Consider the following 27,461-nt stretch of genomic DNA (forward strand, 5'->3'; position numbering starts at 1 on the left):
CTACTGCCTATTCTCTAAACAAGTGTAAAAGTTATGTGAATTCTTATAATCATTCACAGTGTACAATCAACTTGCTCAGCCCTGAAGGCCAGTGACTTCAGAGATAGAGGGGGATTTTGTCTCCACTTCCATCCTGCCCTCTCTCTGAGTGCGCCAACAAATATGCAACCTACAGCTGAAGCACTCAATTACAATGGAAATAGGTGTGATATAAAAACCTAGACTGATGATCCAGTAATTTTTATGTATGCCATAGTGTAGCTTTCAAATAGTCATCCGCAATCCAGAATGGTTTCAACCCAGTGATACGGACACAAAAGGGTCCTTATTCCTTTATTATTCTCATAAATTATCCACCTTTTAACTGGAAATCTGATGGTGTCTGTGCCTCCATATACTTTCCTTAGAATTGTGCAGCTGTCCACTGAGTCATCTTGTGCTGCAGGGTGTATTTGCACACACCATTTAACATAGAACTTTTCCATCGCCACTAGCTGAGATAGCATAACCTGTCTCATTAACTATAGATTTCCTGCCTCACGTTATCACTTAAAGACTTGGGTGCAAGGTACATTATGTACATTTCTCCTCTATTAATGGGCATCCACCTTCCTTTCAGGATTACATTTCCTATTTTCCTGAGCTGTTTTTTCTTTAACTGGAACTTCATTTTCACATATTTATGTTTTATTTCCCAGTTGCATACATAATTCTCAGAGCAGACCAGCTATTGTGAGTGGATCCAGTCACGATATGCCATAAGCCAGGTTTACTCAAACTTTTTCAACTCCAAAGCCTTTACTAACTCTTTCTCGAGGTCAGCAGTGAGATCTTGAATGCGACACACAACAGTATTGTTTGACAGTGGCACTGCTTCCACTTTTTTTGCTCATCAAGCATACACATCACATTATCTTTTGCGCTAGACTTGATAAGTTTATCTGCAATTGTTTGTGCTTCGCCAGTGAGTTCAATACAGTCGCTCACTTCGTAGGGTGCTTTTCTTGCATTTTTGTTTTCATCACTGAGAGTTTACTATTTGAAAGTGCATCAAGCTTTTGCTTGAAAACACTTATGCCGTTGAGTTCAGAATGATTTGTTTCTAAACGCCTTCGGAGTTGAGCAGGTATCAGAGCACTGTTGTAAAGTATTTTGTTGCACACCACACACTTTGCATTGGGAGCATTTTTATTTCTAATGCATATAAATCTGAAAGACAAATAACTCATCATACTTGCATTTCTTGTTGCCTGCTGCTAATCCGGGGGATGAGTGCTTTCCTCTTCGACAGCTCACTTTCCGATTTTTTAGTCACAAAAGGCAGTGATTGTCCTTTTCCTAGCCCGACATTTTGCTCATTTGTTCCAGCAAATGTCCAGTTGTTAAAAGCCAAAATTCCTTTTTACATCAACTTAGCCATGGGCAAAGTGTTTGATAAGGATAAAAAACTAGAATGTTCCATCTAGTGACCTGTATTTTAAGGGGCATGAAGAAGCTGTTTTAGCTTTTCTTTCACACATGTAGAGATAAGTGGTGATGTATTGTGAAAAGTTGAATGGAAATTCAGCATGAAGACCACTGTATTGCAGCGAGTTTTGCTGAGCATACTTTGGAAAACCCTGCCATAAGCTTTTAGTCCTCTTGGATCAAGGTACTGACTTCCCACTCTTCTAAGGCACACTCCCAGGGGCACTCTTTGTCCCTTACTCTTCTCATGTAGTGGAACAATAGAGTCTGTCACTTAGACTGTGTAACCAATGCCTTAGTACTCCCAACCCCCGTCTCCCCAATAACTTCAACACATTCTAGCTAGGTTCCACCTGTCTATCAGAGTTCTAGTTTCCTAATTACAACTTTCAGGAAAGATGTGGTAACACAGGCTTAGCCAAAGAATTTTTTTTAATATACCACCACTTTTCTCTTGAGAAGCACAAGAGTTACAGATACATGGATAAAGTACAAATGCCTCTCAGTCTGAACTCAACCCCTTTTGTAAGTCTCCGGTTTTGGTCTAAGCACTTAAGCGTGGCAAAGTTTCTTCTACTCCAACTCCTTCTTTTAGGTTGTGTGTTTTTGGTGATGAAATGACTCTCTTAACCTTAAACATTTCTCTTTACAGAACAACTTCTAATACGTATCCTTTTCCTGCTCTTCAGCTAGGCATTTTCTATGCTCCAACCACTCCACTGGCTTCTGGACAGAGTCATTCAAAAGTCAATGGCTCCACCTGTAGCAACTCACTGTACCACAAGAGGAGAGCTGTTCAATGTTGACAGCTCTACTGCTAATCCCCAGCTAGTCTTTGTACTGGGTGCCAAGTTTCTGGTTCAAAATGAATGCTCAAAGCCACAGTAAAGGTTACACTCAAAATGGAGGTTGAAATATAGCAGGTGTTCAGAAACAAAAATAGAGTACATAAATTAATACAGACATGTCCCACATACTTAATTATTTCTCACAAACTATGTGTATCCTCTCTAGATTATTTGCTATGTGTTTCAGACAGGCCCTACTACCAATTTTAAAATACAGAAGAGACTATAATTCATGGGCCAAATTTGCAACGCCATTCAATGGAGTTAGACTAGGAATTCATTTGCCTCAATGTTTTAGAGCCTCAATTTTTCTTAGAGTGCGTCTACTCTGTAGGGCTTAACTCGAAATAAGCTATGCAAATTGAGCTGTGTCAATTGCATAGCTTATTTTGAAATTGGGAGTGCCTACACAGCACTTATTTCAAAATAAAGCACTCTTCCTCTGACTTCCCTTAGTTCTCATACAACGAAGGTTACAGAAGTCGAAGTAAGAAGTCCTCCAGCTTGACAGTATTTTGACACTATTTTGAAATAACTGCCTGCTGTGTAGATGCAGACCAAGTTATTTCAGAATAGCGCTAGTTATTTCAAAATAGCGTTGCAGTGTAGACATGCCCATATATTAGTTGTGTTAGTAACAGCATCTTAGATTAAAACTGACAATTTATTTCACACTTTTTATACCATTTATTCTATTATTTGCATTTCACTCAGCTTTACCATGACATTAGACTGGCTCACGTATACTAAAAGATGGTTTCACAAGTTTTTGAAAGTCAAGTTCAACTCTCAGAGGTTTAGTTTGGACATTAGGAAAAACGTCCTAACTCTCAGGGTGGTTAAACACTGGAATAAATTGACTAGAGAAGTTGTGCAATCTCCATCACAAGAGATTTTTAAGAGCAGATTAAACAAACACCTGACAGCAGGCTCCCTGAGGGGTAGGGAGTGGGGAGGGAGAGAAGAAAAGGGCAAAGGAAGCAACTCCTGCCATTCAAAGGGGCCTGGGGCTCCTGGGTGCCTCCACTGCTACTACTGTGGCTACTACTACTGGATGATGCTGGGGTGTATGTGTGGGCTGGTTGCCTCACCCCTTCTGGAGCACAGAGAAAGGCTGTCCCCATCTAGCCCAAGGGTCTAGCAAGGCTGTTGGCTCTCTGGCCATTATAGAGAAATCATCTGTGTAATACCTCACTCAGCCTAGCTAAGATCAGAGATTCCGATCTCGGTCTCACGGCTCTAATAGCTGGTGCCAAGAACTGTTTCAGTACCCAAGAAGCTTGCGTCCATACTAATGAGAACATAAATGCTGTATGAGTCACTGGCATCATGGGGGTTTAGTGCCGACTGTAACCTTTGATTTAAATATTTTCAGTTAGCATTTTCATTATGAATAATACTGCCAACAAACAAATTAAATTCCTGAGATTTGAGCCGTAGGGTGGTTACAGATAAATTTAATTTAGTGGAGAAATATAATTATATCACTCCTTGTGACTTTCAAAGACTTCATTTAAAATAAAATAGTTAAACCAAAAAGGCATTATGGTATAAGCATAACCTGTATATTTAAACACTCATTTTCTAAGATGAAATGGTGCAGCCAGCAGTGATCGAGCCCTGAAAGACAAAAATGGATATATAATCCTCCGCAACCCCCTCTCTCTGATATCTTGATGGTGGATGAGTGTGCTAATCTAAAATTAGCATGCTCCCCTTTTACAATTACTTATAACACCCCTTAAATAAGCAAGCCTGACTATTAGAATATCCATACTTCTGCTACCATAACTAGAAAGCCTTCTCCTCCCTCACTGGTTATATTAAACACCTGAATTGCATAAATGCCATTTCAATAACTATCACTATAGAAAGCATTCATCCACAACAAATATTTCCTCTAGAGCTTCTGTTAAAACCAGTTAGTGTCAAACACATTTACAGTGACCTGGGATTATATCCCAATATCTCTCTAACTTGCCTCAGAACGGTCTTACTTTATTTCACCCACAATTCAACAGGTTTCATTACTCTCTAAATTGAGGCCCCAAAACCTATTCTCTACTTACATTTTAGTACATTTTTATTTAACATGAAAAGCCATCACTTTGGTATGCTACTGATGCTTGTTTTCTCTGTCGATGCCATCTGTAAGAAACCATCCAGTGCATTGGCAGAGAGCAGTCTGCCCTGAGTTGTACCAGAGCAGCATGCAGCTTATTGTGGGGAGGGACTATCAATGCCAATTGTGATTTAGATATACATGGAGCCCTGCAGGAGGATGTTGTCTCATGACTGAAAGATGTGTCCATTCCCTGCTCTGCTGTAATAAACCTGGTGGCCCACTTCTTAAGCTGATGCCAGAGCTGCAAAGAAGCAGGACTTCTGAGTGTTCCATGTGCTTGGGATGACATCAAAGATTGCTGCCGTACTACAGGAGCGAGAGTAACTGGGTCAAGTAGGTCAGTCAAGTTACTTGCCAAGATTTGAAGACACCCACACAGATACAAGTCTGCCTTCTTTAGCTTTAAAAGCACACTTGGAGAAAGATTTGTACACTAAGCAGTTTACATTGTGTTCTCTAGGCATAAGAGGCATCTGGAATGTCAAGAATTGACAGGCATTTCGGTGTTGGAGGGCAGGCAAATCTTGAATTCTATAGACTTGACTTTGGCCATTTAGGCCCATGTGCTGGGAGATTGTGTTACTTGCCCTAAATCCTGAACGTCTGTAAAAGATTTTTTTTCTTATCAAAAGGTATTAACTACATTTATCTAAGTAACAATTCTAAGTAACCTCTCTGTAGGCAGAGGCATGGATATTGTGGGGTTCCATTTTGCACCACAGGCAATAAGAATCAGAGCTGGTTGAGGCTCCCACTCTGGTACACTCAGCTAAGGTTCTTGCGAGAGCTCTTAGAGCCTAGATGGGACCCACCAGACATTGCTATGCAAAAAGAATTCATTCTTGCACGTGTGGGACACATGTGCACCAAGACTGGAATCTGTGTGGGCAGGCACTCAAAGAACTTCTATTGTGGGGATAAGCTACATTTTAGTGCCTTTTTAAACTTTTAACATTAACACATTTTGCATTTTTTTGTCTATTAAGTATAAGGCTCATTTTTTAGCTGCAAACAACCACCTCAGCAATTGCTAAATATAATTATACTAAAAAGAATCTGACCTCTGGATTCATTTTCTCATTACACATTATAAAACTTATATTTCTGCCACTGACATAGGCAAGTTTCACCACTTCCTGAGACCCTGATCCAACTCCCATTGTAGTCAATAGAAGCTCTTCAATTTTCAGTGGGAGTTGAATCAGGCTCTTAAATGGAAGCAGTCCTGAGGTCTACGTGTACTTTCCCTCTGACTTTCGCATGACTAATGAGGTCTGTATCCTTCCAGCATGATTTTAGAGTGAGAGATTGTACAATCCTTTCCACATTCCAAGGGAACTCTTTATGCCAGAGAACCTGACTTTCAAATGTATTTATAAACATGGCACAGTAACATCCAGGTTCTATCAACTCCACTGGGCAAATGAGTATATTGTTTAAGCACCAGAACAGCAGTCAGCCCAATTGATACATGTATATAACCCCTATGGATGTCCTATATTAGCATTTCCCTCTTTTTCCTTTTTAATAGTATCAGGACTTTTTTTGTTTCTGCTTTATTCTTGCAAAAACACACCACCACTATCTACTAAAGTAAAGCTGTGTAGTTAACTAGGACAACAGTCCAGCTGTGTACAGTTTTTAGAAAAAAATTAAGGATTTTTGGATTAATACATCAGGATATACCACACAAAGCAGCAAGTAAAGATTAAGATTAAATGTAAAGAACTTGAATCATATTTGGCCGGTTAGATAAGAAGTGGAGCTACATATGAACACTACATTAAAATCTTAATTTACAAAGCTACTAGCACTACAGGTTCCTTCCCCCACTCCCAAATCAGTGGTGTTCTTAAACATAAAAAAACCGATATGAAATGTCCACTTCACTATATTTTAATTAAAGAATCATTCCAAACAGCAAGCACAGTGTTCCCAGAGAGACTAAACATGCATGTTGGGTTAAAAAAACTAAAAACTCAGCTCCTACATATATGCAGAAAAGAAAATACAATTGATTTCAATTGGTTTTTATTAGATTTTAGAAGTTTACAAATTTGAGAGTTGTTTAAGAAATAAAACTATAGACCAGAGTGAGTTGGAAACTCATTTGGGGAGTTTTTTTAGATCCATAAAATTTGCAATAAGTTTGTCAACAGCAAATTCCAGGCTGTCTAAAACACAGCCCACTATATTTTCTTATTCATCTATTTTGTAATTTATCAAAAAACTTAAGATCATTCAAATACTTAATGCTAAATATTCAATTATGCTACTCTATTTGTCTCTATAATTATGTATACTTGAATTCTGTTCATTTTGTACATGATACTGATTGTTTAAAAGCACTTAAGACTATATTGCATTTTTAATATTCTCAAAGTTATGAATAAATAGATAGATCGCATGACAAAATTAAATCTATTACCTTATGTATTCTGAGAATTTATATTTCTCATATTCCACCCTAAACAAAATATTTTCTAGAAGAAATAATGTTCTTTTATTTTAATGCTGAGCAACAAATTTCAAGAGCTTCTATTTCCTGACAAACAAAGGTCCAAATCAAGTCCTTATTTTGCTATAATACAGTAAATATCTCAATGTATGATTTTTTAAAAGATTTCATTTCTACAGGACAAAACATGTAAGTAGCCAAACTGTGTATACATGTGGCACCTGAGGTTTATGACTACAGATGCAGAGATTCATCTTATGAAGTCTCATCTTTCCATGTAAGAGTTCATCTATCCACCTTTTTCTTCCCTGCCCCACAGCCAATTTGGGAGGGGGGGGGGGAGAGAGCGAGAGAGAGGAAGAGATGTCATGTATATAACACTAAGGACACTGGAAGATATAACACTATAAAGCAACAAAAGCATGAGTGATGTAACAAGTTACTATAAGGTTTTTGCTACATAAAAATAAAGTGACAGTTAAAAAATTCCAAGAAACAGAAAGTAACATGGTAAACAAAAATGACAGAACAACTTGCAAAATATTTTACAGCCTTAAAGCTGCTTTCATTTCAATCAGCAATGTGATCCCTGGCATAGCTGAAGAGAAATTCTTCTTTAGTATACTTAATAACGTTGATATGCATCTGGTTAAGAATTATATCGATCCTAGAAAAAAAGGGGAAAAAAAACGAAAAACACTCATGGGAATGTCTTCCACAGCACAATAAATACAGTAATATTCATTAAAAGTGAAGTTCAATTTTTGAAGCCGCCACATTTGGAAAATTGTCCAAGATTTAAAAAAAAAACCAAGAGCTTAATATTGGGCTCTTCAATTTCAAACACCCAACAGCTCTTTAATCTGAGCTCAATAGGAATTGCTGGACTTTTTGTACTTTTGAAAAAACAGGTTTCTTAGTTAGGTGCTTAATTATGAATTTAGGATTTTAAGATTCAGTGTCTATTTTTAAAAATATTGATCCTTCTATCCATGGACGCTGTGGTACATTTTTCAATCAGGACAGTTACAGAGACAAACAGCTTACTAGTTACATTACAACTAGGTACTCTAAAATGGGATATAAACAGCATAAGAAAAGTGAATTATTAATTAGATAAAAAAAACCTTAAATATTTTACCATCTGTTACGAAAGTTCTCCGACATTTCAGCTACATCGTATAAAAACTTTTCTCCACAGAGGAGTTAATTAAGGATATGTCTACACTGCCCATGATACAGCATTGTCTCTGCAGCACTAACATGGGCAGCATAGTCAATTATCACTAGGTAAGAGCTCTCCTGTGGATAAAAACCCCACACCTTGTACAAGAGGTGGTAGCTTTATTGCTGGGAATACAACTTCTGGTGATATAGTGCTGTCTATTCAGGTTCTTTCCAGTGCTAAATCTTTTATTACTCAGGATGAAGTTTTTTCTCATCCCTACCTACGTGACTAAAGATTTAGCACTTAAAGTGGCAGCATATACACAGCCTAACAAGAGTCATGCTACTAAATCTTCATGACAAGACTTCATTCAATATTGATCCTTTTATTTTTTTAAATGTCTTTAGTTTACTAACCTGTATAGACGTCATGACTCCATTAGCAAGAACAGAAAGTTTTCCAGCCACTGATTTCACTCCTTGTTTAAACTGAGCCATATCAGGAGCTGAAGGCAAGACATTTGCAATACTGTAGTTTCCTATATAGGAAACAAAACATTTTGTAATTATACTATAGGAAAAAATAACAGGTTTTTAGAGATATTATCTACTACACTGAACCAATCCCATGAATATCTGAATGTTCATATTAACTAAAGTTCTAAAAATTAAAAAAATCATCATCTTTAGATTAAAAAGCTCACATTACACAAGACTCATCTTGCTTTACATTTCCAAATTTCTATTTGAGAATTTGCACATATTCCTACCAAACCTGCTATTTTCTAAAACTGTACACTCCACATTCCAAGTTGAGCAATTATATATTGACAGGGTGTAAGATCCTCCTGGAAATTTCAATTGGATACATTATTATTATTTTCCTTTCCTAAACTGTTATGTCGTGTTGCTGTGTGTCATTAAACAGCTACTGTGCTTTCACTTCAAATGCACTGGTTTAGGTGGAATTCAGGGCGGTGCCACAGGAACACCTTGTCCTGGTGGAATACAGCATTGGACGGATCTGCCATCATGGCTGCTAGCTCACCTACCCACCTGGTTGAAGTTATGCCAATAGCATGTGAAGGGCAAGACTCTCAGAGGTTACTTTCTGATGTGAACGCACTATTAGGAGCCAATCATTGAGAGAGTAGCCTGCTACCACTACAAAGATCTTTGGGAACATTCACAGAGCTGTTGTTATACCAAATGGGAGGAACTAAAACCAGTAGCTTTGTGGTCTTATCCAAAACTGGAGAAACTTTTGGTGGGACAGGTGAATATCTACACAGAAGTGAGCCAGGCTCCCGGGAGAGGTAGGGAATAAATGACATGATTAACATATGGAACTTGGACTTTCTGAAGAAAGTGTTCACCACCTGAAGTTCTAGAATGGGATGCTGCCACCCACCCTTCTTCAGGATGAGGAAGTAAGATGAGTAGAAGCCTCTTCCCTTATACTGAGGTGGGACAGGCTGTAGGGCCCCCCGAAGAGCACCAGTTTCTGCTTCTTGCTGGATACTGATAGGGTGGGTTCCTGGGGAAAAGTCCAGGAGGGGGAAGGTCAATGAGGTGGGAATGAAAGGAATTCTATGGAGTGTCTGTGGTGGATGATCTCCAGTACACAACTGTCCATGGTGATCTTGCTCCAATTGTGGCTGAAAAGGGAAATATGGCCCCCAAAGACAATATAGGGTGCTGCAAGTAGCACTGGGGAAGGTTCATGTGTTTGAACCTGCATGTCAAAACTGAGGTTTTGACTATTGCTGGGAAAAGGACAAAGAAGTGGTATTGGTGAAAGCAGGAAACCATGACCATTGTGAGCAGTACCGTCTATACTCCCTTTTATTCTCTCTCAAACCTACCTATGACAAGCCCCACCTGCTACTGCAGCCTGCTAATGCAAGCGGGACGGGGATGTCATAAAACAGACTAACAGTTTTCTTTCACCGAAGCCTGGCTAGGCAAATAATATGTAAATGTAGTATGCATCTTGTTAAATACACACATGCCACAAGGCATCTAAGGAAAAATAATTTTAAAACCTAGTAACAACACTATCTAAGTGTTCTAGGTCTTCTTGAATCACTTATGATTGCTTTCTCCCCCAAATAATGGTTTTATGTTTATGACTTTTACTATATGTGAAGATCAAAATCTATTTAGTATGATTTAAGTGCCATATAAACCTATCCAAAAGATCTGAAAATACTGGATCACTAGACTTCGTAATCCTATTTTGCAAAGATAATCATTTCCCATCAACTGACTAAAAAACGTAACATTTAGAAGTCATAGCCTAGATACATGGCATAAATTGAGCTTCAAATAATATTAAGTGACTTGCCTTGAAGGTTAGAAAAGCTTAATTGAGCTTCCTTGTATTTTTATAATTAAACTTGCCCAATAGTGTTCCGAGTGAATTGTTGCAATAAATGCTGCAGTTTATACATTTCATCTAGTGGGAAACGACAGAGCTAGCTTGCTGACAGTGTACACCTGGAAACTATTATTCTTAATATGTTTATACAGTGACATTTTAGTTTCTCTCATTGCCTTCCTTTGGTACCTGAAGGTTGCTTCTTTTGCTCTTCAAACAAGTCGGCTGAACTTATGGAGGAACTTGCAGAAAGTCTCTCTAGACGAGCCCTAGCTTCATACTAGAAAACAATTAAAAATACAACATCACTTAACAGTATATCGATGTCTTGCTTGTTTGCTCAGCTGCCTGATGGTGTGCTACAGAGACTTTCACCTGTAGAACACACAAAAATCTAGGCAAGACTAGCAACAGCTGAAAGTCACTACCATCTAGTTGTTCTTTAATGCTCTACATAAAGTGAGACGGTGGTCTCAAGTCTCAGCTAAGTTCCTAGTGGACAAGGATTTAGAGCAAAACCCACCACCACACCCTGTATTTATTAGAAAATTTGCTGTCTGTGTCAGTAGAGAAGGCAATGATTGACTAAAGAGGGAGAATGAACTCTCTCTCTCCCTTCAGCCATCCAGACAGATGTGAAACACATAGAATTGTAGAGTGAGGAAGCATGCACTGTGAATGCCCTCATACTATCTGTTCTGACCACACAATACTTTGTTTTAATGGTTTCTCAGTTAACTGTCAGTAGAGCCATGTGCAGATATAAATTTATACCCATGGGCACCAGTCTCACCAGCACAACCCTGACAGGAGATGCAGACAGCTGTATGGAAGGGATGAGGTGAGATAAAGGGTGCTACAGCCACACTGGAACAGCTGCCTATACAGGTGCTTGCTCCTGAGAGCAGCAGCCCCACATTCTACTCCTTTCTAAATTGCAGTTTCTGGGAAAGCCCTGTAATTCCTTGGATACTAGTTTATATTGGCAGATACCTGAATCCATGGGTATAAATTTGTTCCTGCACAAAAGTCTAATTGTAAGTCTTCCTGATTATAAGCTATGTAGGTACCATTTCCTATATTCTATACAATACTAAACACACTGTTGAAATTTCATAAATAATATATTATGGGCAATGATTCCTTCCCAGAAAAATGGAATGCAGCATTACAGTTTCTCTCACATTCTAACCACCAGTAATATGATGGATTCCCAAATTGCTTTAGCAAAACGAATGATTGGATCAGTCTGTGTGGTTAGTCCAGCCTTATGGTTGCACTATTTTGTTTTGTTTACATATTATAAGCACGAAGACAAGACCTCTGTTCATTTAATATTTTTCTTAATCAGCATAGCTGAGACCTTTACAGGACATAAGAAAGAAAATGTTTACTCATCATCAGGCGGACCATTTTTACACAAATTCACTTGACTCCTACTTTCTTACTTCTATTTTAGCACAGTTGCTAGGAAGTGATAGTATTATTATTTATAGATGTAATTCTTTTAAAGGGAAATACCACACCAGTTACAGCTAAGTCAAAAGCCTAAACACTGAATATTCAGTGATATGTCTCAGAAAACTCTCAAAAGGAAACCTACTCTCTGACCATTAGCCAATCAGAAATACTGACACTGTCCATTAGTAGTAACTGAGATACAATTTTCTAAAATATTCAGAATATTTGAGCGTCCAAAAATATTTATTTTGCACAGAAACTTTTGTACTTACATCAGCATAATCTTGCTTTCCAAAATACATATCTGATGAAATAGCTTTGACATTGCCAAATTTTTTTTGTGCCTCATCTGTGCCTAAAGGTGGTTCATATTCAGGTTTACGACGAGATGTAGGCCTAAAGTTTAAAAAATTGCATTAATGTTTTTAAATTCTATCCAGTATAACAAAAGCTTTCAATTCAATCATGTTAACAAAAAAGGTACTCCCTTTTTATAAATGCTAGTCAATACGACACAAGGACAACTACAAATCATAGAATTATAGGAGTAGTAGGAACCTTGAGAGGTCATCTAGTCCAGTTCTCTGCACTCATGGCAGGATAATTATTATCTAGGCCAGTGATTTGCAAACTGTACTTTGGGACCGCAATTTAATGAGGGACACCAGTGCTGACTTAGACTTGCTGGGGCCCAGGGCTGAAGCCAGAACCACACCACATAGGGCTGAAGCAGAAAACCAAGGGCTTCTGTGCTGGGTGGCAGGGCTCAAGTTACATGCCCTTTGCCTGGGGCTGAAACCCTTGGGCTTTGGCCCCCTGCCTAGGATAGAAGGGCTTGGGAATGCTTAGGCTTCAGTCCCCTGTCTTGGGGTGGTGGAACAATGAAGTTTGAGAAACCCTGATCTAGGCCATCCTTGACAGGTGTTTGTCTAACCTGCTCTTAAAAAAGTCCAATGAAAGATTCCACAACCGCTTTAGACAATTTATTCCATGGTTAACTATCCTGACCGTTAGGAAACTTTTCCTAATGTCCAACCTAAACCTCCCTTGCTACAATTTAATCCCATTGCTTCTTGTCCTATGCTCAATCATTAAGAATCATTTTTCTCCCTTCTTCTTGTAACTTGCTTTTATTTATATGAAAACTATTATGTCCTCTCTCAGTCTTCTCTTTTCCACACAAAACAAACCTAGTTTTTTTCTATCTTCCCTCAGAGGTCATGTTTTCTATTTCCCATTTTGTGTGTGTGTGTAATTGATTGTTCCTTCCAAAGAGGAGTACTTTGCATTTATCCATACTGAATTTTATCTTATTTACTTCAGATCATTTCTCTAGTTTGTTCAGACCATTTTCAATTATAATCCTAATATCCAAAGCATTTGCAATCCCTCCCAGCTTGGTATCATCCGCAAACTTTATAAGTGTACTCTCTGTGCCATTATCTAAATGATGAAGATATTGAATAGAAGTGGGCCTAGAACTTATCCCTGTGGGACTCCTCATTATGCCAGGGTGTAGAACATAATGCCTGGGGGGCTGGATGTAGCCCTGGCTTGCCTGGATCCAGTCCCTGAGTCTCTGCATTGGGGAGCCTGAGCTGGCACCCTAGCTCCCCCCACCTCCCCGTGGGGCTGGAGCACACAATCTACTAGCCTGGACCCCCCAAGGTTATGGGGCCACATCAATGAGGGTTTGTTTTTTGCTTCTCACTTGTGTGTGACTCCTGCCTGATTTTTCTGCAGGTCAGCAGCCCCTGACCCAAAAAAGGTTTCCCACCCCTGCACTATGCCATTCCAGCATGACTATACTGGGTAAGCCACGGTGGTCTCTTGCCATACTTCCTATCCTAGGCTATGGGATAGTTCACTTGTGTGCCCTTAATAATGACTATCAACTGCCAAATTGTTTTTCCTCTTAGACTTGGTTCCCATGGAATCTTACCTAGCAACTCCTTGAGAGTTTGCTAAAGTCTGCCTCTTTGAAACCTACTGTCCTTATTTTTCTCTTTTCCTTACCATGCCTTAAAATCATAAACTCTACCACTTCATGATCACTTTCACCCAAGCAGCTTTCCACTTTCAAATGTTCAACCAGTTCCTCCCTATTTGTCAAAATCAAATCTTAAATAGCCTCTCCTAAATCTAAAATCCTTTCAAATCTAAAATAGCAGCTTTCTCCATCTTCTGAAATTAAAAAAAAAATGGTCTCAAATGCATTTCAAGAACTGCTTGGATAATCTGTGCCCTGCTGTGTTATCTTCCCAACATAGGTCTGAATAGTTGTCGCTTATCACCACCAGGTCCTGTGCTTTGAATGATTTTGCCAGTTGTTTAAAAAAGCCTAATACACCGCTTCTTCCTGGTTAGTAATAGAGAGGTAGCCGTGTTAGTTTTTCCTTTTGTTTTCGCAAGATCAGACTATGTAGCACTTTAAAGACTAATGAATCACCCCTGATTAGCCATTCATTGACTGAAATAGCTATGCCCTCCCTCCCTCACCCTCACCTCACTTTCTGTACTAAATCTGATTTGTCAATTTAATAATGTGTTTACTTTTTTCATTGTATTCCTTTAGTATATACGGTCATGCCAATTCTCTTCCAGAATATGATCTGAGGAAGTGGGTCTGGCCCACGAAAGCTCACCTATTAAGCCATCTTGCTAGTCTTTAAAGTGCTACATAGTTTTTCCTTTTGTTCTTCCTGGTTACCACAGTCTTCACCCGTGAGGGTTTTTTTTTAACCTCTTATTCTTACGCAGAGTTTTCAATAAGTCTGTCTCCTATCTGAATGCGTACATTTTTAATATACAAGACACTTCCTCCTCCCTTTTTTCCCTGTTTCTGTCCTTCCTGAGCAAGCTGTGTGCTTCTACACCAGCATTCCATATTATCCCACCAAGTATCTGGGATGACAACTATATCACAGTTGTGTTTATTTATTAGCATTTCACGTTCTTCCTGCTTAGTCCCCATTCTGCTTATTCTCACACTAGTATACAGACATCAAAGATAATTATTTTGAACCCCTCCCAGTTTTGTGTTGTCTCTCCCTTATCCCTGTTATAATAGACCATAAATATAAAGAACTTTCCTTTAAAAAACTGATAGTGGCAGAACCATATTTTATTAACAATTTTATAAGTAAATAGTTATTTACAACTTGACTTATAGATTTAAATCAATGTGTTTTGTTGGTTTGAATTAGAAGAACTAATTCAAAAGAAATGTATTCAAATAAAACCAATGTCATAAGGGATTAGATTAATTCTACACCTATGTTATTTACATAGGTAAATCACACCTATGTTAAGCTCTGCCCAAAATGAATATGTAAAAAAATAGTTTCATCATTACTGTCCACATTTCGTTGTCAACTAAAATATATTCAAATTTTCTACAAAAATATAACATTAAAAGAATGCCAAGGAATCACAAACACGTACTTTAAAGTCAGGAAATTACAATGTTAAGAATACATTTTGATATTCTTTAGTTGCACAATCAAATTCTGTTATTTTCTGAGAACAGCTATTCATTTAGTGTGGATGTTGGGTGGTGTCAATAAATTAAGATGTGCAAAACTGATTGTTAAATAAACTGTACAGTAAAAGCAAAAAAGGATGCAGACTACAGTTGTAATTTATTATGGAAAACAAATATTTTAGACCAATTAAAAAAAATCAAATCTGTGCTTGTAAATTTAGTTCCAATTGTACACGTGCATCATTATTTCATTCATTCATTCAGTGTCCAACTTTTTTATATATATATATATATATATATATATATATATATATATATATATATATATATATATATATATATATGTTTTCATAGGCAAAACCCACTTCCTCAAATGAGCACAGTGGAAAGAAAAGGGGGGACCTTACAGTTTACAGCAGAAAAAGAAGAGAGGGGGGAGTATATGTCAACAGTAGTGCCGGTGCTAATGAGGCTAACAGAGTGCTCGAAGTGTCCCACACTTAGCTTTTGATGTCAGTTGGGTGTTGAATGTAAGGCAAGCAGGTTTTATAATAAGCACCACCAACAAAAAGTTACAGTGAAACAGAAGAAACTCAGGCTACATAGGTAAGGAAATCTCATTACTAGTGATCAGTTTTGACCAAATCCTTCTAGTATTAGTTTTATAGGCAGGACCATTTAAGTAATCAGGATTACTCTCAGAAACTAGGGGTATGTCTACATAGCAGCATTATTCTGGAATAATGTCGAGCTGGAGGACTTCTTACTTTGACTCCTATAACCCTCATTTCACAAGTAGTAAGGAAAGTCAAAGGAAGAGGGCTCTTCCTTCAACTTCCTGCTGCGTAGACAATGCCAAAAGCCAAATTGAGCTATTTTGACTTCAGCTACACAATTAACATAGCTGAAGCTGCATATCTTAATTTGACTTTTGCCCTGCTATGTAAACGTGCCCTAGATGAGCAGGTATAGCTTTTTGTACTTAAGTTAGTGCAAGTTATCTTCATTTACCTGTCAGCATAGTCGGCAATTTTTGACGTTAGAATTGTGTCAGCATCTCTGTTACTACTGTCCTTCTTCCAAAAGGAATTTGAAGTGTCATCCCATTTAGAAAAAGTGCTGCTCCTCAACTCTGCAGAATCAAAGTACCTGAATGAAAAAAGAAGAAAAGCATTAAATAAGTTGGCCTATTTCCTTTTTTTAAACTCAAAGCACTCCAGTCTTCTGCTATTACTAATGCAACGGTTCTCAAACTGTGTGTTGCGACCTCAAAAGGATCACCACTCCCTTTGAATGGGGTCACCAGGGCTGACAGATGTGCTGGGACCCAGGCTGAATCTTGAGCCCCACTGCCCAGGGCCAAAGCCAAAGCCTGAAGGCTTCAGCCCTGAGCAGCAGGGCTCAGGTTGCAGGTGAGCTTCAGCCTCTACCCCTCCCCCACCACCCTGCCACCCAGGGCAATGAGCATTGGATAGGCTCAGGCTTCAGTCCCTTTCTCCTGGAGATGTGAAGTAATTTTGCTGTCAGAAGGATATCGCGATGCAATTGAAGTTTGAAAACCCCTGTAATAAATGCCTGCAAAAGCTAACAGATTAAACTAGGCGAAACTCTTACAAATGGTTTCCAATAACCCAGGGGTGGGGAAGCTATAGCCTCCAGGTCAGATTCAATACCTTGCTCATTTTCATTTAGCTTGCAAGCCACAGACATTCAACTTACCTGTCCGTGTGTGAGTGCCTCAGTACCGCTCCCCCCCGGCTGGAGTCACCATCTCCAGCTCACCCTGCTGCAGGCAGGAAGCCCCGAGTCTTGGTGCCCTCTAGTTAATATTCCCTCTATTTTTTTCCATCCATGTGCAAAATCAATTTTGATATGTGCACCAATGTTGAGGTAATGTGTACGTATGTGCCACCAATACAAATAAATAAAAACCCTTGGATATATATTTTTTAAAAGTTTATAGATATGGAGTAATATAATAGAAGGGATAATTAACAAGGTGTGCTGCTTAGTATGTTAATTTAATATGAAATCAAAAAAAATGTAACACTACTCTTGGAATACACGTATTTATCATCTTTTCTAACAATTCAAGCTAGAAAACAGCAAAATGTAGCACACTGAGAACAGCTATACAGGCAGTCCCCGGGTTACATGGATCCGACTTACATCGGATCCCTACTTACAAACGGGGTGAGGCAACCCCGCACTAGCTGCTTCCCCCCAGCAGACCAGGGAGACGCGAAGCTAGCGCCCCCCGCAGCAGACCAGGGAAACGCGGAGCGGCTTTTCTCAGCAGACACCTCAGCTTGAGAATAAAGGACTGAGGGAAGTGAGGTGTGGGAGAATAAAACTGAGCTCTGGAGAAATGTTTGGCTAGAGTTTTCCCTACCATATGTACCAGTTCCGACTTGCATACAAATTCAACTTAAGAACAAACCTACAGTCTCTATCTTGTACATAACCAGGGGACTGCCTGTATCAATAAAACAAAGCTATGGTCATTAAGTCAAAGCATAAAAAAAATATGCGCCAGAAGCCCAATTTAATAACCTATCCTACCATAAACCACTAAATTTTCAAGAAGAGCTGCTTGAAGCATCTTCCCAACTTTCACAATCATGCATGATTTGGTCAATTTACCTTCAGAGGCTTTATAGTGCCTCTCTTTACAAGAAGGCACTGAGCTTTACAGTTAGTTTTTGCTTCTGTTCAGAAAAGGTCCCTCAGTCTTTACTCAGTGCTGCCTTCCCTTTACCCTTTGGGAGTCCACTTGTCTTCTTGACAGGGCGCTAGACCTGCTAGTAGAACTCTAAAGCGTGTTTCCTCTGGTCTGACGAGACGTTTACGTATTTTGTTCCTAATGATGGCACTTTAGTCTCAGACCTTCTGATTTACATGTTTATTTTTTGGCAAATGGTTGACACTATTATAGTAGGTCCCACTCTTTTCCTTCATGTGATGGGTCAGGTCACTCTTGCCCCTTACTCCGTTCTTGGAAGTTGATGGCTCCACTAGTGCCCTGGTGGGGAAGGAAAGGGAAGGGATAAAGGGACCCTTGGCCCACCCTCTGCACTGGGTCCCAGTTCAATCCTATAGACAGTGGCTAAGCACTTGGAACTGATTTGTATTGGTGGCTAGTTCCTGCTCGGCCTCCGAAGCTTCATGGGCTTCCCGCCCCCTCTTTCGGACTCCCTAGGCACTGAGGACCATCTGCTCTGCTTGAGCAGGGTTTCCCTTCCCCAGGTGCTCTGATGCTCTAGTCAACAACAATACTTCGCCAAATTACAATCAACTGGTTTTCCCCCTCTCCCTCTGACTAAAGCAGGGGATTTGATTAGGTCTCTGGCAGGGCCTTAATTGGCTTCAGGTGCTCTAATTAACCTGAAGTAACCTCTTCTCAGTCCACAGTGAATAAAGCTCTAATCATCCAGGGACTTATATACCCCTCATCTACCACTTTCCTGATGCCTTCTGTACTACAGTGTAGAGAATTAGCAGACCAAAACATCTGCTCTGTACATAAGACTTCTCCAAACAAGAGACACCCCTACTATGTTCAGCTACAGTCGGATCCACACTCACCCAACTTGAAAAAAAGTTAAAATGTTAAGAGATGAGAATGCCTAGTAGGCATTTTGGAAATTGTTAAAAACTAAACCAGGAAGCAGATTCTCTGCTGGTGTGAATTATTACTGCTAAACACAGATCAGAACTCTAAAGAGCCAAGTCTTGCTGGTGGCCATTCTCTCAAACCCATCTCTCTCTGTCCTTGCTTTCTATGGCCCTTCAGCTATGCTCTCTTTGAATTCAATTTCAATTGAATTCTGCTAATACAAAGCCCAACAGCTAGATCATGATTATCTTCTAATTATTGAACAAAAATATAAAACACCTCTTCCATAATTCATAATTTGACTGCTAGGGTACTAATGAATAATTTGAGAGCAATAAGAGCTCTTTTCATGGGACAAATAGAAGCATTCAAATGGTTCATGTTTTATTTTACAGCATTGTTGCCAGTGTATTTGGTACCATGCCTGCATTTCTGCCACTAGTGATTACGTTACAAAGTCATGACGTTAAAGTCTTTGTGTTTTAATTTGACATTCTGCAGGTAAGTAGGTACAATTTTTCAAAGCCTATTTTTTCCTGTTTCTTTGGCAGCAACCCAATACTTAAGATTTATAAAAGCACCATCTGTTCCTATCTCCATACATGAACAACTGTTTCATAGCAATTAAAGCCTTTAGGAGTTACTCTTTTTTCCTCCAGTGATAGCAATATCTACCATGCATTATATGTGCTTTGAATGAAAAATAAGCAATAATTTACACATTAAACATTTTTTCATTCAACTTTAAAAAAAAACAACACCTTACTTTTGGAATATAAAATATTTAAAAATGTGTACAAATCAGAAAGCTTACCAATATAGGAAAGCAATATATCTGAAACATTTGTAAGTTTTCCATGTTTGACAACACAGACGTACAATTAGATTTATTCCAATCAATCATAGCATTCTAGTGTCACAGTTTAATATGAAGCTTATCATTAGGATTGAGAGTTATTTTACACATGCTAATAAGGGAAGAAAAGTAATAAGCCAACATGATGCAGAACCCGCTGGATCCAAATTGCAACAAATCAGATTTTCCTACTCCCTACATATATTAATTGGTTTTGCAAACACACACAAAGTAAGAAATAACACAACATATAAAATAGATCCATCAGCAGGCCCAAGTTAAAATAAATGAAAAACATGTAGCCCCAGTCAGCAGAAACAAATCCCAACATGTCCCACCTTCCCCACCCAAAACTATTCACTTATTAAAATAGTAAAAAGGTTCAAAAATAAAAGTACTATTGATTTGCTTTTATTACTGAGATATTAAAATCAACTATTTTGCAAATTTTCCATTTAAATTAGTTTACTCTAAACAATAACTGATGAACCGCTGTATGCAATTCTGCCCTCTGTCTTTATTTTTAATACAAGCAAAAACTTTTAACACATTACCTTGAACTAGGGGAAGAAAAATATGAATCATCTTCATCATTGTACTTTTTTCTTGGTTTTGCGGTTGTAGGTGTTTCTTGTTCTATTGTTTGCATGTCTGAAATTACTGAATGGGAAATGCCACTATACAAACAAAACAAAACAAAACAAATCATTAAATTGAAAAGAGACCGAGTACAACTCTGAGCTCAAGAAAATTGCAACCTTATTTTTTGAAGGTTTCAGGTACCATCCAAAACCTAGGAATAATTAAGGTTTGGGGGCAGACAGGGAAGCTATGAAGTCTGCACTGTATATTTTCTAACACAGTCAAGCAAAACTGAGAACATGCCTGACATCTCCTCTGATTTTAAAGTTTGCTAACTTGCTTTGTTAATGGAGCTCTAAAGCAGGAACTGTGTTATAAGTTTACAGGACTTGGAGCTCAGTATAAACATACCACCTAGTCCCCGATCGTCAGCTAACTAGAGCAGAAATTTGGTGTAGAGGCACAATACAACAACCTTTGGGAATATGAAGTCAGACTTCAGTTAGCTGACTCTTTTTGATTCATGTGAGATGCACTGTATATAATATAGGATTTACCACAGCAGCAGTGCTCACAGGCCACAAAGTCCAGTATTTTGACTCCAAGAATGGGAATACCAGTTTTGGCAATGGATTTAAAAATGGCTTCTGATCAGTTATGCATCTTTTATTTCCTTTCTGATCCTTGTGATATTAAATCAGATTACCCTCACCAAAAACAGGGTGAAAAGTACTAGGGAAGTAAAGGGTTAACCAGTTAGCAGAGGGCCAGACTGGAAAAGAAATCTCCCTCTCCCCCACCTGCCATATCACACTCACTCTCATTCAGACACATACAGACACACACTCTACAGGCTATCCTGAGAAAGGGCATCTGGACTCAAATGGTAACAAATCAGATTTTCCCTTCTCCTACATACATTAACTGGCTTTGCAAATAAACACACACAAATTAAAAAATAACCAATTACATTAAAATTATGCTGTTTAATTGGTTAACATTTTTAAGGGGTATTTACATCCCTAAAAATACAGAGCTACATAAAAGCATTTTAACACAGTTTACAGAATTTCACATACCTTCTGTTGCTTCCAAATCCCATGCCAAGTCTTTCTACCTCAGTTTTCTTTTTACTAGATACATTTAACTTTTCTTCTTTCATTTGAATTTCAAGATCCTTGTAGGCCAATCGTAAAGATGATACACTGAAACAAAAATACACAGAGAGTGTATAATACATGTAAATTAATTTTAACTTTTAGTCCCCCATCCAGTAATGTTAGTAGGAAAGCAACAGAAAACTCCATTTGATAATAAAAATAATAGGACTAAATTAACATTCCTGTAAGAACTTTAACTTTTGCATCTCCTGACTTATTTTAAGTGCTCAGTATTAATACAATCAATTTTTACAATTATTACAAATAAACTACTTATTTAAATAAATAAGGTAGCTAGAGGAGAAACCCAAGGGACAGGAGGGTCAACGTTAGTGACAAGTGCCTCAATCTGTGTTTAAGCATACATGTAAAGATGAAAAAGTATGCATTTGTGGTCTGTTTTGAACTGCACACCTTTCGACTGTTGTACTGTGAAAGTTCAATATGTAATTTTCTTCTGTTGAGTCAACCCATATGTTCCCCCCCAAAAACATCTATGTACTTTACTTCTCATTAAGGAGTATTTGCTTGAAAAGTTTCAAGCATCCAAATATACCAGTTTGAACACAATCTAAAAAGTGCAACCACAAAGTATTCTTTACCCACTTAAATAAAGACAGGTGAATTTTTTTCTGTGTATAAAAAAAATTGTTTCTCCCTATCATAGTGGTTGTGAAGGATGGGTGGCCCCTGCTCAATCACAAAGGGGGAGAGCTCACATCTATGCTAAGTCTAGACTCCAAGGGTAAGTCAGAAAAAGAAATGCAATTTGCAATACACAAACGGCATAATTTTTTCCACTTTACTGTCGAAAGAGGCTTTTCCAAAATTTGGTGCACCTACCTACATGTCACCAAATTTTGGAAAGAGTCCTCTTTCGACACATCCCTTCTTTCTTATAAAATGAGGTTGACAGGGATGGCAGAAGAGTGCATCCGCTTTATCGAAAATTTTTCCAAAAAAGCAGACATGTTCTTTAGATGCAGCATTGCTTTTCTGGGATACCGCTGGTATCCCGGAAAAGCACCGCAGTCTAGACGAAGCCCTAGGCTGGAGCTTTGTTGCTCCTTGCACCTCAAATTAATTGTGTGTGGGAGTATGCCAAGAGTAGGGGCTTCTGTGCCTTCCATTGGCCAGCTGGAAACAATTAAAGGGGCTAATTAGCTCATGAGAACCAGGAGGAATCTTGCTGTGATTGTTACCCCATCCACTCTCCATCAGATGTCTCTCTCAAATTATGTTTCCAGGATGCTGTGTGTCCAAATGATCATCTGTTTTTAGGATCAAGAAAAAAAAATTCCTCCATGAGGGTAAACTGACAATCTAGAAAACGTTTTGTCCTCATCACAGCACTGAGGCACAGTTTAGTTTAAAAGAAATAAGAATAGAAATTTTAATATTAGGAGGTAACAAACTAGTGTTTATTTTATCAATTTTGTAGGCTATAAAGAAATAAATAAATGAATATTGGGATATGTCTGATGGACTTTTTGTTGCAAAGAGATGGGGAAACAGAGTCTCCTCAAACAGAGATCCCTTTTGGTTTCCTCTATCCCTACATGGGAGAGATTGGGGGGTTGGTGGCAGGAGAATTCAAATATGAGCTAAGTCCTAGTATTTAGGCAGGAAAGGGCCTACCATGTTATTGGTTACATGGTGAGAGCCCTGTAACTTCACACTAGATCCAAGCAAATGCCTGATATGTGAGAGAATGTAGATGGGTAGTGCCCTTCACCACTGTTACATTAATAAAGTTATCTATCCTTGTGTTTTTTTCCATTCACCACTAAAGACATCATAAATAAAATGGAAAAAAACAGATAATTTCCACTCTGCTATCAATATATCCCACATCTTGGCTACTCTCCTCTCTCGGTAGCTCAATCAGGAGGATTCGTTTGGGAGCCATGTGGCAATGCCCTCCTGCTGCTTCTTGCTCCCAAGTGAATTATTCACGAGCCCTAAGAGCTATATAATATCATTAACAACTGTAGTGGGCCGGAGTGGCCGCCCACTGACCCGGAGGAGGAGGAACCCCTCCGGCCGCCATGTTGGGCTAAGGCTGACCCCCGCCCAGCCACCTGACCAGAAGCCACGGGGCAGGCCCAGAACTATAAACGCCCAGGCAGTAGCCTCAGTCAAGGTAAGCCTGCCAAGAGACTAGAGGCATCCCCTGGGCTCCCAGCCTGGGAAGCGGGGACTGAGGCCTGGCCAGGACTCTATAGCAGGCACTATAACAGCCAAGGTGGTAACCTTCCAGCAGAGGATGAGAAAGGGAACAGGAAGCCACAAGCTCAAAGCAGTGTTCTATGAGCCATGACCGCACAAGATTCAGATTCCAAGACAAGACAGGGTCTTGGATGTGGGAGTAAAGTTGCTACAGATCCTTGAGATATCTGACCATTATGCCCTGATCAAAATCCAACCTACTAAGATGCAAAAGGTAGCCCAGGTTTTACTATGGTAAGGCTTGCTCAAGCCGAATTCGTCAGTCAAAAGTCCAGCACAAACTCCTTTCATTTGGCCATATAGGTTGCTCTGGTAGAAGGCTTTCTGCTGCCCAACAGGACTTGTTGGGCACAAGCTGAGTATTCCTGTTCCTCCACCTTCAGCCATGCAGCAGCCAAACCGGCAGGTGCAATGCTGCTAGGCTCAGGTGCAAAAGACTGCCTTGGTTCTGGGACAGCACATTCGTCTGCAGCAGCAGCTATAATGGGGCAATCACAAAGAGGTCCAGCAGCATGCCAAGCCAGTGCTGGCCTGACCAAGCTGACACTATGGAGGATAACATTTGCCCTATCTTGTTGATTTTCATGAGGATTCTGTGGATTAATGACACTAGGGGTATATTTAAACTACACCCCACTGCGGACAGAGGGATGTAGATTAGGCCCATCCTATTGCAAATAAAACGGGGATTAAAATATCCCAACCGTCATTTCAATAGAAATGGCCACCGCTTTTTGCCGATGCAGCTGTCTAGACGGGGATTGGTCAACGGGGAAAGCCTTTTCCAACCGATCCCTTATGCCTCATGCAACAAAGTTTACAGAATTGGTTGGAAAAAGCTTTCCTTTTCGACCGATCCCCGTTTAGACTGCCGCTTTTTGCCGGCAAAGTGCTGCGGCGGCAAAAAGCGGCGGCCATTTCCATTGAAATGAAGCGCGGGATATTTAAATGGTGAACTGAACCTGGAAGTCCCATAGCCAGAGAGCTTCTTGGCAAAGAGCAGACAAATACCCGCTGCCTTGCTTGTTGACACAGAACATTGCAGTGATTCTGTCACCCTGACCATCAGATGAAGCAAGAAAGCCTGGTAGGCCAAATGAATCATTCTGAGCGATCAGACTTTTGATCAGACTTTTATGCAGAGGCGGCAATTGTGACTCATCCAATGTCGTTGCATACGGAGACCACCCAGGCAGGCTCCCCAACTCAGGTCTAAGGCATCGGCGACCAAGATCACTGATAGGGATTAAAAGGGGAACCCCCAACACAGATCTGGGATTCAACCAACATGTGAGGGACGACAGGATGCAGACTGATGCCAGCTACACCTGCGGAGGCCTGAGATGGAGCTGAGCACACTGAACAATGTAAGTACAGGCTGCCACATAGCCCAACAACCTCAAACATGTGTGAGCAATGATGAGAGAGAGTGATCACATGGAAGAAATCAGGTCGCTCATAGCTTGGAATTGAGCTTCAGGGAGGAAGGCTCTAACCCAAATGGAGTGGAGGACTACCTGATTAATTCTATGCTCTGCACTAGAATTAAAGTAGATTTTTCCTCATTTATTAAAAGACTTAGGACATGACAGGTAGAATAAATCATATCAAGATGTTGCATCTCATGTTGGGAACAACCTTTGATGAGCCAGTCATCGAGGTATAGATAAATCCGGACACCCCAATGCCTCAGATAAGTGACCCCTGGTGCCATATGTTTGGTCAACTCTCAGGGCTGATGGGATACCAAAGGTCAGAGATGTGAATTGGAAATGTCACTGGCCCAGTGCAAAACAGAGGAACCATCTGTGTCCTTGGAAGATGGAGATATGCATCCTTTAAGTCAAGGATAACACAATCTCCCAGATCTCGGAAGGGGATTACAAAGACTAGAGAGCCCCTGCAAAACTTCAACTTTTTGAGAAGCTTGTTGAGGTGCCACAGGTCTAGAATGAGTTAAGACCTCTTTTGTTTTGGGGATTAGGAAATAATCAAGAGTAGCACCCTTTCCCCCTCATTTCCTGAGGGACCTCCTCTACAGCCCCTCAGACAGAAGAGATTCTCTACCTTTTCGGAAGAAATTGCTCATGAGAAGGGTCCCCAAAGAAGGATGGGGAAAGGAAATAGAAAGGAGGAACAGTCAAGAACTGCCAGGGTGTAGCCTGAAGAGCCACCCCGGGAGCTACCAGTCCGCCAACACAAGAGATAAGGGTCGACCTGAAGAGATAAGGGACAACGTTAAGGTTGGGAGGGTGCCACTGTATAAGGGGCATCCTGAAGATAGGGTGGTGGGGTGGGTTCCCACGTGGTTCTATGAGTACCCAACGGACCAAGATTACTTGTACCATGCTGACCAAAGGCATGCAGGCAGCTACAGGAAAAATAGGATCATAGATGCCGGAATGTGACAGGGGCACCATTCTCAAGTGCACCCTCAAGATGCCTGTTTTTCCTCCTCTTAGTCCCCTGGTGCCTCAAAGGGCCAGGTTGAGCAGGTGAATAGGAAGACAAAAAGTAGTCTCACTTAAACCCCTTGTCTCTGTCCTTTTTCCTATAGCTGTCTTGTTGGGAAGGCCCCCAGAACCTAGAAACTGATAGTTCAGGAGGAGGCCAGAATGGCTTTCTAGCCTGCTCTGGAGTGTGAAGGCCCTAAAAGCACATGGAGGCATGGGCGTCTTTAAGGTCACACAGCCTTGCACCTGTGAACTCAGAGAAAGGCCCCACTCCTTCAAATGGGAGGTCCTGAATAACGGATTGCATCTCTTGGGATAAACCCAGGATGTGCAGTTAAGAGTTATATCTCATCACTACCATGGAAAGCATGACACCTGCCACCCAGTCTATAGCATCCCAGGCCATCTGTAGGGCTCTTTCTGCCACTGCTTAGTCTTCCTTCACTATTGTGGTGAACTCCTGAGCATGGTCCTGTGGAACGGTGTCCTTGAACTTGCCAAGGGAGTCCCACAGTTTAAAACTGTATCTGCCCAACAGGGCCCGATGATGGGACACTTGAAATTACAGTCTAGTCACTGAATAAATCTGCCAAAAAGGCCCAGTCTTTTGGTGCCTTTGTTCTTTGTCATACTGCTCACTGCAGATACAACCAGTGACCCAGCTGGTGAGTGCAGGGTTCGCCAAGCCACAGCAAGCCCTGCTCGCCAGCCGCGCAGTTCAGCATGCTGCACATGCGCAGACCGCGCTGCGCATGCGCTGATCATGCTGCGGTGCCATGCCGGGCTATAATCTACTCGCCCATGGCAAGTAGATTGCCCAAATTGTCAAGCCCTGCATATAGGACATATGCAAACCCTTTTGTGGGGACACAATACTTTTCCACCTTTTTTGGAAGTAGATGGAATAGAAGAGTAGATTTGCCTCAATGCCTTAATGATTTTGAGGATGCTTGGGTGGACTGTCAACACTACGTGGGGCAGGCTAGTGGAAAAAAGGACAAGAGATCATCTGATTGCTCTTCCAACTCCTTATTTTCCAAGTTTGTTGGCAGCCACCCTCTTAAGGGGAGCCTGGGGCTCCTTAAAGTTGCTGGGGGAACTGTCAGTCTGGAAAGGGCTTGCCACTGCTTCATCAGGTAACAAAGTGGTCTCTGGGAGAACACCCAGGTAAATAG

General features: G+C 40.1%; 1 protein-coding gene across 2 annotated transcripts in view; it reads right to left on the reverse strand.

The window, feature by feature from the left end:
* Nucleotides 1–6,454: 6,454 nt before the first annotated feature.
* Nucleotides 6,455–27,461, reverse strand: part of ARFGAP3 (ARF GTPase activating protein 3) — a 70,555-nt gene continuing 49,548 nt past the window's right edge. For both annotated transcript variants that reach the window (XM_075899255.1, XM_075899250.1), the window contains 7 exons: nt 21,524–21,649; nt 20,417–20,539; nt 16,402–16,539; nt 12,179–12,302; nt 10,635–10,725; nt 8,483–8,604; nt 6,455–7,565 (listed from right to left, as the gene is read on the reverse strand). In XM_075899255.1, the coding sequence (XP_075755370.1) occupies nt 7,548–7,565; nt 8,483–8,604; nt 10,635–10,725; nt 12,179–12,302; nt 16,402–16,539; nt 20,417–20,539; nt 21,524–21,649 (742 nt within the window). In that variant the 3' untranslated portion in view covers nt 6,455–7,547. The remainder of the gene's footprint in view (nt 7,566–8,482; nt 8,605–10,634; nt 10,726–12,178; nt 12,303–16,401; nt 16,540–20,416; nt 20,540–21,523; nt 21,650–27,461) is intronic.

Source organism: Pelodiscus sinensis, chromosome 1 (genome assembly GCF_049634645.1).
Source record: "Pelodiscus sinensis isolate JC-2024 chromosome 1, ASM4963464v1, whole genome shotgun sequence".
In the NCBI taxonomy this organism is placed as follows: Eukaryota; Metazoa; Chordata; order Testudines; family Trionychidae; genus Pelodiscus; species Pelodiscus sinensis.